Source organism: Euleptes europaea, chromosome 20 (assembly GCF_029931775.1).
Source record: "Euleptes europaea isolate rEulEur1 chromosome 20, rEulEur1.hap1, whole genome shotgun sequence".
NCBI classification, from domain to species: domain Eukaryota; kingdom Metazoa; phylum Chordata; class Lepidosauria; order Squamata; family Sphaerodactylidae; genus Euleptes; species Euleptes europaea.
In genome coordinates this window covers 12,952,725-12,965,683 of record NC_079331.1, presented here as the reverse complement: position 1 = coordinate 12,965,683, position 12,959 = coordinate 12,952,725, and the positions used below count along the sequence as shown (strand labels likewise).

General features: G+C 47.0%; 1 protein-coding gene across 1 annotated transcript in view; it reads left to right on the top strand.

Annotated features, from left to right (window-relative positions):
* LOC130492287 (cell surface hyaluronidase-like) overlaps window positions 1–12,959 on the top strand; it is a 108,744-nt gene that overhangs the window by 43,658 nt on the left and 52,127 nt on the right. The window contains exons 12-18 of the mRNA XM_056866085.1: window positions 2,918–2,987; window positions 3,720–3,848; window positions 4,617–4,702; window positions 6,286–6,417; window positions 7,385–7,420; window positions 8,947–9,099; window positions 11,212–11,389. Of these exons, the coding sequence (XP_056722063.1) occupies window positions 2,918–2,987; window positions 3,720–3,848; window positions 4,617–4,702; window positions 6,286–6,417; window positions 7,385–7,420; window positions 8,947–9,099; window positions 11,212–11,389 (784 nt within the window). The remainder of the gene's footprint in view (window positions 1–2,917; window positions 2,988–3,719; window positions 3,849–4,616; window positions 4,703–6,285; window positions 6,418–7,384; window positions 7,421–8,946; window positions 9,100–11,211; window positions 11,390–12,959) is intronic.

Here is a 12,959-nt window from a genome sequence, read left to right as displayed (position 1 = left end):
GAGGGCAGCGATCGTCAATACAGAAGCTGGCCTGCCATCCTTAGCCCGCTAGCGTGGTGTAGTGGTTAAGAGCAGTGGTTTGGAGGGGTGGACTCTGATCTGGAGAACTAGGTTCAATTCCCCAATCCTCCACATGAGCTGCGGATGCTAATCTGGTGAACTGGGTTGGTTTCCCCATTCCTCCACATGAAGCCAGCTGGGTGACCTTGGGCTAGTTACAGTTCCCTTAGAGCTCTCTCAGCCCCACCTACCTCACAGGGTGTCTGTTGCGGGGAGGGGAAGGGAAGGTGATTGTAAGCTGGTTTGATCCTTCCTTAAGCGGTAGAGAAAGTTGGCATGTAAAAACCAACTCTCCTTCTTCACATGAACGCATGAAGCTGCCTTATACTGAATCAGACCATCAAGGTCCATCAAAGTCAGTATTGTCTGCTCAGACTGGCAGTGGCTCTCCAGGGTCTCAGGTAGAGGTCTTTCACATCACCTACTTGCCTAGTCCCTTTAACTGGAGATGCCGGGGATTGAACCTGGGACCTTCTGCATGCCACTCAGATGCTCTGCCACTGAGCCATGGCCCCTTCCTTATCCCTTCTGAAATCCATACTGAATGCAGCAATGGGAGGTGCCACACAGGTATAAAGAAGAAACAAACCAAATGCTGGAATTTTAATTGAATGTGATTTTATTGATTTAGCTAGAGGGATTTTATGATTGGCTATAGTGTCTGTCTGTATTATGTTGGAAGCTGCTCTGCGCCCGGCTTTGCCGGGGAGGGCAAGGTATAAATTGAAATAGATGAATAAATAAATAAATAATGGGCCAGGAAACAGAACAAGAATTCTTGCACATGTCTTTTCAAACAAGACTGCATGTGTGTAGGCAGTATTTGTTCATCCCCTATCTCGTGGAAAGGGGTTCTTCGTGGCTGGCGCATGGATTCACGTGCATGGGATTTGCACTCTAGGAAAAAGGAATGTGTAGAGCCGAATGGGCGTGTGTGATTCTTTACAGGTTGCTATAAGAAGGGGGAAAGGAAGGCTCCCTTTTATATTGCGTGATCTAAATGGGGAGATTTGACCCACAAGGTCCCGTATGGCAAATTCCGAGTAGCCCGTGGTAGGGTCATGGGTAGCTTACAGATTAAAAAAGCTTGACTTAAAACTTGGAGGCAATCTTTACTCTGTTGCCGGAGTGTTTAAGAGAGCAACCCGCCCTCGCTGGAGCCTCCCTGCATGACTCACCGATCTAGGCATGCCTCCACGTTAAAGGCAAGTATGGTCAACACAGCGGTTCCTACAGAAATGCAACGGATGGCCTCCTGAGGCTGGCTCATTCATGCTCACAGTAGTCTTTTTTAATTAGTTCTATTTCTTAGAACAAGCTGGTGGTTTTCTTTCTGCAGGCGCACAGTTTGGACATGGCGGCCCGAGGGTTTCCCGGGGCCATGGTAATTGAAAGGATTGATTGGTTTGTCATGTTTGTGTTGTCAGCCATAAATGTGTCTGAGAACCTGGATGGGAATTCTGGTACTATATATAGACCTCAGATACTACACCACTGACTGTAAATGGGAGAAGGCTGTAAGAGGGGAGTGGACGTGTTCATGGAGGATAGGGCTATCCATGGCTACTAGTCAAAATGAATACTAGTCATGATGCATACCCATTCTCTCTACAATACAATCTCCTTTATTGGCATAAAATTTCTCTAGTATCAGAGGACCATGTATGTTATATTAGGTGCTGTGGCAGGACAATGCTGCTGCAGTTGTCTTGTTCATGGGCTTCCTAGAGGCATCGGTTTGGCCACTGTGTGAACAGACTGCTGGACTTGATGGGCCTGGGTCTGATCCAGCAGGGCTTTTCTTATGTTCTTACGAGAGTCACCACTAATCCTGTCAAGAACTTCGCAATAAATTTTATCCAATGGGCAATGATGAATAAGCATTGTCTTTTATCTGTTAGTAGCCACTGGGGCTTTGAGCGTATTCTTCGAGTTGAAATGTATAACCCATAACCACCCTTGCTTTTATAAATAGCCTATAACTGTCTTTGTTTGGTCACAGAATGTAACTCTAGTGGTTTGAGAGCTATTTTTGTACCATACTGCCTATGAGGTTTAAATTTTCAACCATGGGCCAGTTTTTTCTCTTTCCCAGCATACGAATACATGTAACTGCCTTCTACTTAGTCAGACCTTTGGTCGGTCAAGTTCAGTGTTGTCTACTCTGATGGCAGCAACTCCCCAGGATCTCGAGTAGAAGTCCTTTCACATCATTTAGCACCAGCGTGGTGTAGGGGTTAAGAGCGATGGTTTGGAGCGGTAGACTCTGATCTGGAGAACCGGGTTCGATTCCCCACTCCTCCACACGAGCGCGGAGGCTAATCTGGCAGAGGGGGTTGGTTTCCCCACTCCTACACACGAAGCCAGCTGGGTGACCTAGTCACAGCTCTCTTAGAGGTCTCTCAGCCCCACCTACCTCCCAGGGTGTCTGTTGTGGGGAGGGGGAGGGAAGGTGATTGTAAGCCGGTTTGATTCTCCCTTAAGTGGTAGAAAAAGTTGGCATATCAAAACCAACTATTCTTCTTCTAAGTGGAGATGCTGGGGATTGAACCTGGGGACCTTCTGCATGCAAAGCAGATGCTCTACCACTGAGCCGTGTCCTGTCCCCAGCAAACTGGGTTCCAGGAGTTTTAAAACGTTTTTGTGCTTATTAAAATTTACAAGATGGCCTGTGTCCAGCTCCATGTAATGACTGGCATCACAGTCAGGGCATTTGTTTTCCCACCCAGGTGGGACTTTAAATTTAAACACAGGATCTCGGCTAAGCTCCCAGCAGTGCAATGCTATGAAACATTTTTATTTCTTCCAGTTGAGTGACTCAGGATAAAAAATTTTAATCTCCTTTTCGGTTTTTCAGGGCTGTCAGCTCCTTTTGGATCGCTAACCCGAACAATCACTTAATAGAGAATGCAGCAGCTGGCGCTCAGGTAAGCTGGCTTGAACAGTGAAAACTATAGCCTGGCTTTGGCCCCAGGTTTTAAGAATGCCGGGAAGCACAAGAGCCAAATCAGCACGATTGACTTCAAGTTGTTTTCAAATTTAGTTCCACTTTCCTTGTGGGATTTTGGGTATTGTAGCTTTGTGTGATACCGAGAAGAACTTTCCATAGGGTTGTTTCCAGAAATGTTGTGTGCGTATTTCAAAAAAAGGCCTACGAATGAGTAAACTGAAATTGGGACGCTCTCAAAGCCGGCGTGGCATAGTGGTTAAGAGCGGTGGCTTGGAGCGGCGGACTCTAATCTGGAGAACCGGGCTCGATCCCCCGCCCCTCCACATGAGCAGCGGAGGCTAATCTGGTGAACTGGGTTGGCTTCCCCACTCCTATGCACGAAGCCCTCTGTCTGCACAACGTATGGGTCAACCCGATGTCCTAGACATCTTTTCTGGATTGTTAGGGGCTTGGGAGATCCTTGCAGTCCCTGTCAAGAAGGGGAAAAAAAACAGGAGCCTGTGAGGAATCCACAACAGTTAAGTTGATTTTGGTGTTTGCCATAGAGGCAGATCTGCAGGGTTCTTCGCAAAACAATACCGCAACTTATCTAAATGTGTGCAGCGGTTGTCTTTGAAGTGGAATCCTGTAATGTTTGTTCACGTGACCTAAACAGGATCTGAGAACTCTTCTGCACAGTATGTGCTTTTTTTGGGGTCTTTTTTTCTAGGACGTTGGAATGTGGTTTATCTTCCACCGGGTTCCTACTGGGCATTCGGAGGAACAGTATCCAGCGGGGCTGTCAGAACTGACTCCTTTGGGGAAGTTCTACAACAACAGAGTCCATTCCAACTTTAAGGCACGTAGAGAACTTCCTATAAATACCGAGCCTGAGGCTGAAATTCTGGGTGGTTGTTTCACAGTAGTATGCGAAGCGGTTTCCATTCCCTCCAGCTCCCGCTTCTGCCTTAACCCTTCTCTGCCCTTCATCATCTTTGATAACCATCTTCAAGTACGTGAAGGGCTGTCATATAGAGGACGGTGCCGAGTTGTTTTCTGTTGCCCCAGAAGGTCGGACAAGAACCAACGGGTTGAAATTAAACCAAAAGAGTTTCCTTCTAGACATCAGGGAGAATTTTCTAACAGTTAGAGCGGTTCCTCGGTGGAACAGGCTTCCTCGGGAGGTGGGGAGCTCTCCTTCCCTGGAGGTTTTTAAGCAGAGGCTAGATGGCCATCTGTCAGCAATGCGGATTCTATTATCTTAAGCAGATGATGAGAGGGAGGGCACCTTGGCCATCTTCTGGGCATGGAGTAGGGGTCACTGGGGATGTGGGGGGGGGGAGGTAGTTGTAAATTTCCTGCATTGTGCAGGGGGCTGGACTAGATGACCCTAGTGGTCCCTTCCAACTTTATGATTCTGTGATCTTTTGGGCCTTGGGGGTGCCTGAGGTGAGGATCTGTCCTGCAAGCTTGTAGTATGTCTCTGGCTTGCAGTTTTCCTGATTGCCCGTACTTAATATTCCCCTTGCCAAAGACTCCAGCTCTTCTTTACCAAGTACGGTGCGGTTTTGCTTGTTGCAAAAATAATTGAACTCAGATGGTGGATTTCTCCCCCCCCCCTTTCCAGGCTGGTCTGTTTATTGGCAAAGGCGTCAAGACGACAAAAGCCAGCGCCGCAGATCCAAGGGAGTATCTGACGGTGGATAACGCCAGGTGTGTAAACAGCATGTCATGCTGCCATTTTTGCGGCTTTGTTTAATGTAACGTTATTGCTTTGGGGAGTTTCCAGGCTGTCCGGAGCTCTGGCCTCCATATTTGGGATGGGAGCAACGGCCCCGTTGATTGGAGTAAAGGCTGTTCCTCCTGGAAGGATGCCGCAGCATGTTTTGCAGCGGCCCTTTGGGCACGCGTTCCATCTATACACAGTCTACACACAGACGCATATTGCATGTTCGCTGCAGGACATCCGAAGGTGTTGCATGAAAGAAATTTTTGGGAATCATAGAATAGAATAGAATAGAAGAGGATTATAAAGTTGGAAGGGACCACCAGGGTCATCTAGTCCAACCCCACTGCACAGTGCAGGAAACTCAAAACTACCTCCCCCACACACCCCCAGTGCCCAGAAGATGGCCAAGATGCCCCCCTCCCACGAACTGCCCAAGTTACAGAATCATAGAGGGAGGTTTTAAGGCAGTGTTGTGTAGTGGTTAAGAGGGGCGGTTTGGAGCGGTGGACTTTGATCTGGAGAACCGGGTTTGATCCCCTGCTCCTCCACGAGAGCGGCGGAGGCTAATCTGGTGAACCGGGTTGGTTCCCCCACTCCTACACACGAAGCCAGCTGGGTGACCTTGGGCGAGTCACACTCTCTCAGCCCCACCTACCTCCCAGGGTGTCTGTTGTGGGGAGAGGGAGGGAAGGTGATTGTAAGCCGGTTTGAGTCTCCCTTAAGTGGTAGCGAAAGTCGGCATATAAAAACCAACTCTTCTTCTTCTTCATTATAAAGCGCAGTGCTTTACTTTGCCCCATAGGTGAATGGAAATCATTTGCTTGTAATGGGATAAAGAGATGCATTTAGGGGACTCAATCAAAATGGGGGCTAAACCAGTCCCCAGTCCCAGCTGAGCTCGGCCACTGTGAATCAAGCTCAGTCCTGACAACATAACTGTACCCTTTTATCTGTTCAGCCCCATCCTGGGTTCTGTGTTTTGGTCCCGGTGGAGACCCTGGGAGCATGAAAAGGTGGGGCTCAGCTGACCATCACCTGATAACTGGGTAACATCAAGGGATGGCTTTCAAGCTTTCTGCAGATCAAATTGATGCCAGTGGGACTCGCAGATCAAACCATTAGCACTGCTTGACAGTGGAATCGGGTCATGCTGTTGGATGCTGGGGAGCCCAGAACGTGTCCTTGCATTTGTGAACCAGCCCAGGTTTTGGAGCATCTGAGGAACAGAAAGACACGGCATAGGGTCCCAGGGACAGGGAAAGGAGAGGAGGTGGCAAGATAAGCTGCAAAGGGGGTTTCCTGGGACTTCCAGAATGATGAACAACTCCCATTCCAGCTTTTGGCTATTTTTAGCCTTGCTGTACAATATGCAGTAACATAAACTGAGTTTTGCATTGTTGAACGCGTTCCAGCCTCGTTTATGCGGCCAGAAATACAAATGCCGTGGCTTCGTTTCAGCTCAGTGTGTGGAGAGAATGGTTTATCTCTGACTGATGGGCCCCCCTGCATCTCAGTTTGTTTCCCATTCCTCTGGGGTCGCGGTTATTAACTCGGTGCTTTCCGCCAGGTTCCGCCCACACCAAGATGCCGATGCCGAAAAGCCGCGGGTCCCGGCCGTGATTGATGGCCTTGTTGCTTTTAAAAATAACGACCACGGGGCCTGGGCCCGGGGAGGCGACATTGTTTTCCGTAACTGCGGGTAGGTGACTGAGATGTGCTTTTGTCGTTCTTTCTGTTCGGGGTGATATTAAATGCCTCTGCAAGAAGTTGCGACATGAAACATCAATTTTTGAGTGAATAATTGACCTACGTTATCCAAAGCGCGACACCTCCGTGTTATCAGACAAAAGCTAAACAAAAATCCCACACCGATGGGCACCGGTAACCTCAACTGCAATATAATATCGCCACCTAACATAACAAAATCATCATACAATTACAACAACAATCTCCTTTATTGGCATAAAATCGAAACATGGGGTGTCTGCATAGTAACATAGAATTATTGCAGTTGGACATTTCTGACGAGGATAAAACATAATAGATAAAAGAATGGCGGAATTAATAAAAGCCCTCTTCTTAACTTGCTGACGAACATTCATAGCAAGTCTCAGGAATTGTGCTACTATCTCCAGTTTAGCAGGAGAGTGCATACAATTACAAGATACAACAATCAAATCATTCACATAAGAGAATCTTATCATTAAAACTGTATACGAGGAGAAGGCAGCTCTAAATATAGCACGAGCGCCAAGGCTCTTTGAAGCTTATTGTCCCAAACATTTCAAATTAGCAACTTGTCTTTCCAGGAGAGTGTTCAGAAGAACTCGGAAGACGGTTCTCTCGAGTTACTCCTTTTCGATGTCCTTCTTCAGTTCCATTTCATAACCCCCCCCCCTTAATCATACCGGTATCCCGCGGGGGGAACGGAGAAGATGTAAATGCAATAACTGCGGCTTGATATGTCGTTTAATGATAAGAATGTCTTATGTGAATGGTTTGATTTTTATATCTTGTATGATGATTTTGTGATGTTAGATGGTGATATTATATTGCAATTGAGGTTATTGGTGCCCGTCTGTGTTGGGTTTTTGTTTAGCTTCTGTAAGAAAGACTAGCTTCGTGTGACTTACCCTTGTGACTTATGCGCGTTCCTTTTTTTCCAGTTTCTCAGACAATGGGATCGGACTCACACTTGCTAGGTAAGTTGTTCTCCTTCAGTAGGGTATGTTTTCAGGAAATGCTAATGGAGCAGTATTTCTGGTTCTATCCCAAGTAGCAGAAAAGTCAGTCTTCTTAACGCGGCTTGAGGCTATGTTCGTCTTTCCTACACCAACCTTTAGAGCAGGAGTGGGGAACCTTTTCCCCCGCCAAGGGCCATTTGGATATTTGCGGTCCATACAAAATTAACAACGTCACTCGCACCCCCCCACACACGCGTGCATTCTGGCCCTGCTCCCTTTAACCCCTCCATGTCATCACTTCCACCCTCAGCCCTCTTATAATACAGAGGCAATACGTTTCTCCACGGCCTGAGTAGGAAAGGGTTAACACAGTTTCTTGGGCGGTCCTAGCAGCTCCATCGCTAACGACTCTTCTGCAAGGGGAAAAGAAGGTTCCTTTTCTCAGCAAAACAAACTCACATCTGCCTTGAATAGAGGCTATTCCTGTCTGCGGGAGGGGGCGGATCACCAGTCTTAGATTTTTCTGAGCTAGAGATCTGCCAGGACCCACGAAGGGCCAGGCCAAATGATTTCACGGGCCTTAAACGGCCCCGGGGCCTGATGTTCCCCACCCCTGCTTTAGAGGAAAGAATGACTGTTGAGTGTCTGTAGCAGAGGACACCTTGCTGGATTAGACCAACATCCATTTCATGCAATGTTCTGTTTCCAGCAGAATCTGACCAGATGCCTCTGGAAGCTTACAAAAAGGGCAGCTACTAGGGTTGCCAACCTCCAGGCGGGGCCTGGCAGCCTCCAGGTGGGCCCCCCCCGAATTCGTTGGCCTTCTTTTCTAGGGAAGGTGTTCCAATCCCTCAGTCATTTTGGCTGCGATTTTCTATAACATCCTCTTAGGCCTGATTGAAGTCCGATGCCGGTAGGCTGGCTTCCAACTGCGCTACCTGGTCTCACCTGCAGCTTATTTTTATCGTCTTGAATCTATTAATTATAGGAAGGCCTTTACCCTTGCCAGATGCCAGGCCCTACCATCGGCTGTCTTAGAAGGGAAATATAAGAAGATCCCTAGATCAGAGAGGTTATGTCCGTGTGGGACAGGGGACATTGAAACCATCGGACATGCACTGATATGTTGCCCATTCTACCACGAAGTTAGATCAAAGCTTATTTCCCCCCTACTTGGTAAATTCCCTGACGAGTCAGTTGAGCTTTTGGCAAAGACGCTCCTATTAGGAGAAGACCCTCAGCTTACGCTCCAAACTGCCAAGTTCTGCGCTGTTGCTATTAAAATACGCAGAACTTTATTAGAAAATGATTGTTAGAATATTTTACAATTTTATCAATTTTAATATGATAATTTTAACCAGGGGTTGCTTTTATTGACCTTACACCTTTATATGTACGGGCAGTCTGTGATTCTACGGCGCAAAACGATTGTGTCTGGAACTTTTGATGCGTTGGTACGAGATTGGTTAGTCGACCGTATTAATAAACCCGACTTGACAAGTGCTCTGCATATTTACTGTCTAATTTTTCTGTGGTCATTGTAGCGATGGAACGTTCCCTGTAGATGAAGGCTGCAGCCTGGAAGTGACCCATTCTGTCTTCGTTGGAGAAAGTGACAATGTCGGCTCCCAAAGAGGACAAAACCGCTACTGGGGGAGAGGAGCCAAAGGGGAATACAGGACGCTGCCCCGAAACAAGTAGGTAGTTTTTCCTTGAAATCAGCTTGGGGGGGGGGGGAATGGAATTGGAGCCTCACAAGTGTATTTATTTAAAAACAAATAAGGGGGTCCTAGATCAAATCAGGGGCCCTGTGGTGCAGAGCAGTAAGCTGCAGTACTGCAGTCAAAAGTTCTGCTCACAACCTGAGTTCGATCCTGACGGAAGTCGGTTTCACGTATCCGGCTTAAGGTCGACTACGCCTTCCATCCTTCTGAGGTCGGTCAAATGAGTACCCAGCTTGCTGGGGGTAAAGTGTAGATGACTGGGTAAGGCGATGGCAAACCACCCCGTAAACACAGTCTGCCTGATAAACGTTGGCATGTGATGTCACCCCATGGGTCAGGAATGACCAGGTGCTTGCACAGGGGACTACCTTTACCTTTAGATTAAATCAAGCCTGAACGGACCCTAGAAGCTAAAATGACTAAACTGAGGCTGTCGTACCTTGGCCACATTTTGAGAAGACAAGTGTCACTGGAAAAGACAATAAGGCTAGGAAAAGTGGAAGGCAGCAGGAGAAGAGGAAGATCCAACTTGAGATGGATTGACTCAAGGAAGCCGTGGTCCTCAGTTTGCAAGACCTGAGCAAGACTGTTAGGGTTTGGACGCTGATTTGTAGGGTCGGCGTGAGCCGGAATCGGCTAAACAGCACTTCATACACACACGGTTAAAACATTCATATCCCACCTTTCCTGTTGGTTCAAGGTGGCTTTCAGTAATAATATTATAACAATAAAAGCAGTTGACCAAATTGTCTTTCTTATAACTAAAATGAAAAGGCAGTTCCAAGTTCTCTAACCAAATAACTCTGTATGATAAATAGTCCAAGTTCGATAACTGTCCGAAGTAGATGTGATATAAAGGTGTGGAGAGAAAATGAAAACTGAGGGGTAAAGGGAAGGAACTTTTCTCCAATAGATTGAACCAAATAATTGAAATTTTGTTTGTCCTACTTGACAGTAAATAATGATATAGAAATTTTTGCTATGGAGTTGATGAGAGCTAAGGGAAATATATGCAGGAAAATGATGGCTTATATCCAGGAGAAGAAAAAATAAGAAAGCTATAAGAAGGTGGGAAAATGCCAAAAAATAAGGAAAAGATGTCCAAGATATGTACGTGTCCTTGTGCTAATGGAGAACAGGGGAACTAAGAATTAAGATTTATTACGGAGAAGAAAATAACAAAGTTTAAAAAGCTGAACAGGCACGTATTTGAGCAGAAATAAACAAATCTGTAAGAAAGGCCATTGTGACCGAATGAAGCTCCTCTTTCCGAGAGGCAGGAAGCGTGTGAGGACTTCCTGGCACTTTTGTGTCGCAGACAAACCAAGGTTTGTTCGTGACATTTGACCACAGCAAGGGAATCAATTTTAAATTTTAAAGACTCCACCTAGACAATGGGACAGATTGTGTTAGGGAATAGTGCATCGCAACGCAAGAAACCTAAATCCTAAAGACAACTCTTTGCCAGCCTGCAGGCAGTTGTATCTTTGTGATCCATCAGAAGCCATTGATCGGAAGAAGTTAAAAGTCAAGTAAACAAGGAATTGCAACCCAACCAAACCTTGCTAATACAGACCGAAAATCCATGTGCAGAACCAGAAGAAGAAGAGTTGGTTTTTATATGCCGACTTTCTCTACCATTAAGGAAGAATCAAACCGGCTTACAATCATCTTCCCTTCCCCTCCCCACAACAGACACCCTGTGAGGTAGGTGGGGCTGAGAGAGTGTGACTAGCCCAAGGTCACCCAGCAGGCTTCATGTGGAGGAGTGGGGAAACCAACCCAGTTCACCAGATTAGTGTCCGCCATTCATGTGGAGGAGTGAAGAATCAAACTCGGTTCTCCAGATTAGAGTCCACCGCTCTTAACCACTACACCACGCTGGCTGATAAGAGAATACAAACAAGTTGCAGTTAAAAGATAAAGTAGGGTTCAACTGAGGCCCATTTATGCTGCTCTGAGTCCCATAGAGGAGGGACAAACATAAATTGGTGCAACTTATTTGTCATCTTTCAGGTCAAACTACAAGCCGCCTTTCCCTTCCTGCCTACAGAATATTAAATCTTGGTTTTCTTCCTTCCCTAGGACTTTTCCAATCCGCGGCTTCCAGATATACGACGGCCCACTCCGACTGACAAGATGCACTTTTAGAAAGTTTATCCCCACCACCGACAGACATTCGAGCGCCATCGGCTTCTTCATGAAGAACGCTTGGCAGATGAGCCCTCAGAACAACGTGTCGCTGCTGAGGATGGAGAGAAGCGTAAGTGGACTTGTCTTCTTTCAAACGTGTGTGTCAATTTTGGATCAGGAGCTTTACCCGAGGTGGATTCTGGCGGAGTTTAAAAGGCCACTTCACTAGCTGAGATGCTGCCCCCCTCTCACAGGGGACCTTTGCCGTGTAAAAATTGTACCCCATATTGGAACAGAAAAACTCAAAACAGGTTTTCCGATGTAGCGTAGTGGCTAAGAAGAAGAAGAGTTGGTTTTTATATGCCGACTTCTCTACCACTTAAGGGTGAATCAGACCGGCTTACAATCACCTTCCCCACAACAGACGCCCTGTGAGGTAGGTGAGGCTGAGAGTGTGTGACTAGCCCAAGGTCCCCCAGCTGGCTTCATGTATAGAAGTGGGGAAACAAATCCAGTTCACCAGATCAGCCTCCGCCGCTCATGTGGAGGAGTGGGGAATCAAACCTGGTTCTCCACATCAGAGTCCAGTGCCCCAAACCACCGCTCTTAACCACTACACCACACGGTGACTTAACATTTTGCCACACAACTTACACGAACACATGAATCTGCCTTGTACTGAATCAGACCCTTGGTCAGTATTGTCTACTCGGACCCGCAGCGGCTCTCCAGGGTCTCAGGCAGAGGTCTTTCACATCACCTACTTTCCTAGTCCCTTTAACTGGAGATGCCGGGGATTGAACCTGGGACCTTCTGCATGCCAAGCAGATGTTCTCCCACTGAGCCATGGCCCCTCTCCATGGCTCTCCAGGGTCTCAGGCAGGGGTCTTTCACATCACCTACTTGCCTAGTCCCTTTAACTGGAGATGCCCGGGATTGAACCTGGGACCTTCTGCATGCCAACCAGATGCTCTACCACCGAGCCACGGCCCCTCCCCAACTCAGGCCTTGTAGGTCTGCCCTTTACCGTGTAATCTGCCATCTCGGCGCATTTTCCCTCGCGGATGAATCTGGGACGCTGCTGCTCTGCCTGATGTCCGTGTGTGGACGTTTTTGGCAGGTACAGACAGAACCTGACTAATCCGATGAAAAATGGTGGGATTAGGAATACCCTCCCACTTGGGAACACTTCAGAAGTAGGCTTGGCTTTATTGAGGAGAGTCATAAGCCTCAGTAAACTTGGACCAAGGTTTGCCTGTTCGTCCTTTTTTTTTAAAGTGGAGAAAGTTCTAGAACACCTTCTGAGTGATAATTGAAATACTTATTTTTAATGGGTGCGTCAACCACCCTTCTGCTGGTATCCTTCGGGGGGAAGTAAAAGTCCTTTTGGCCCGGTGCCCTTCGGTGACTCACATTCCACTATTTATTGCTTGTGTAAACGCGGCCTATAAGGTCAGGTAGAGGGTGAGGGAGGGAGGAACATTAATAATTTGAGATATGCCGATGACACTACATTATTGGCAGAAAATAGTGAAGATTTGAAACGACTACTGCTGAAAGTTAAAAGAGAAAGTGCCAAAGCAGGACTGCAGCTGAACATCAAGAAAACAAAAGTAATGACTACAGGAGAATTATACAACTTTAAGGTTGACAATGAGGAAACTGAAATGGTTCAAGACTTTCTATTCCTTGGCTCCACC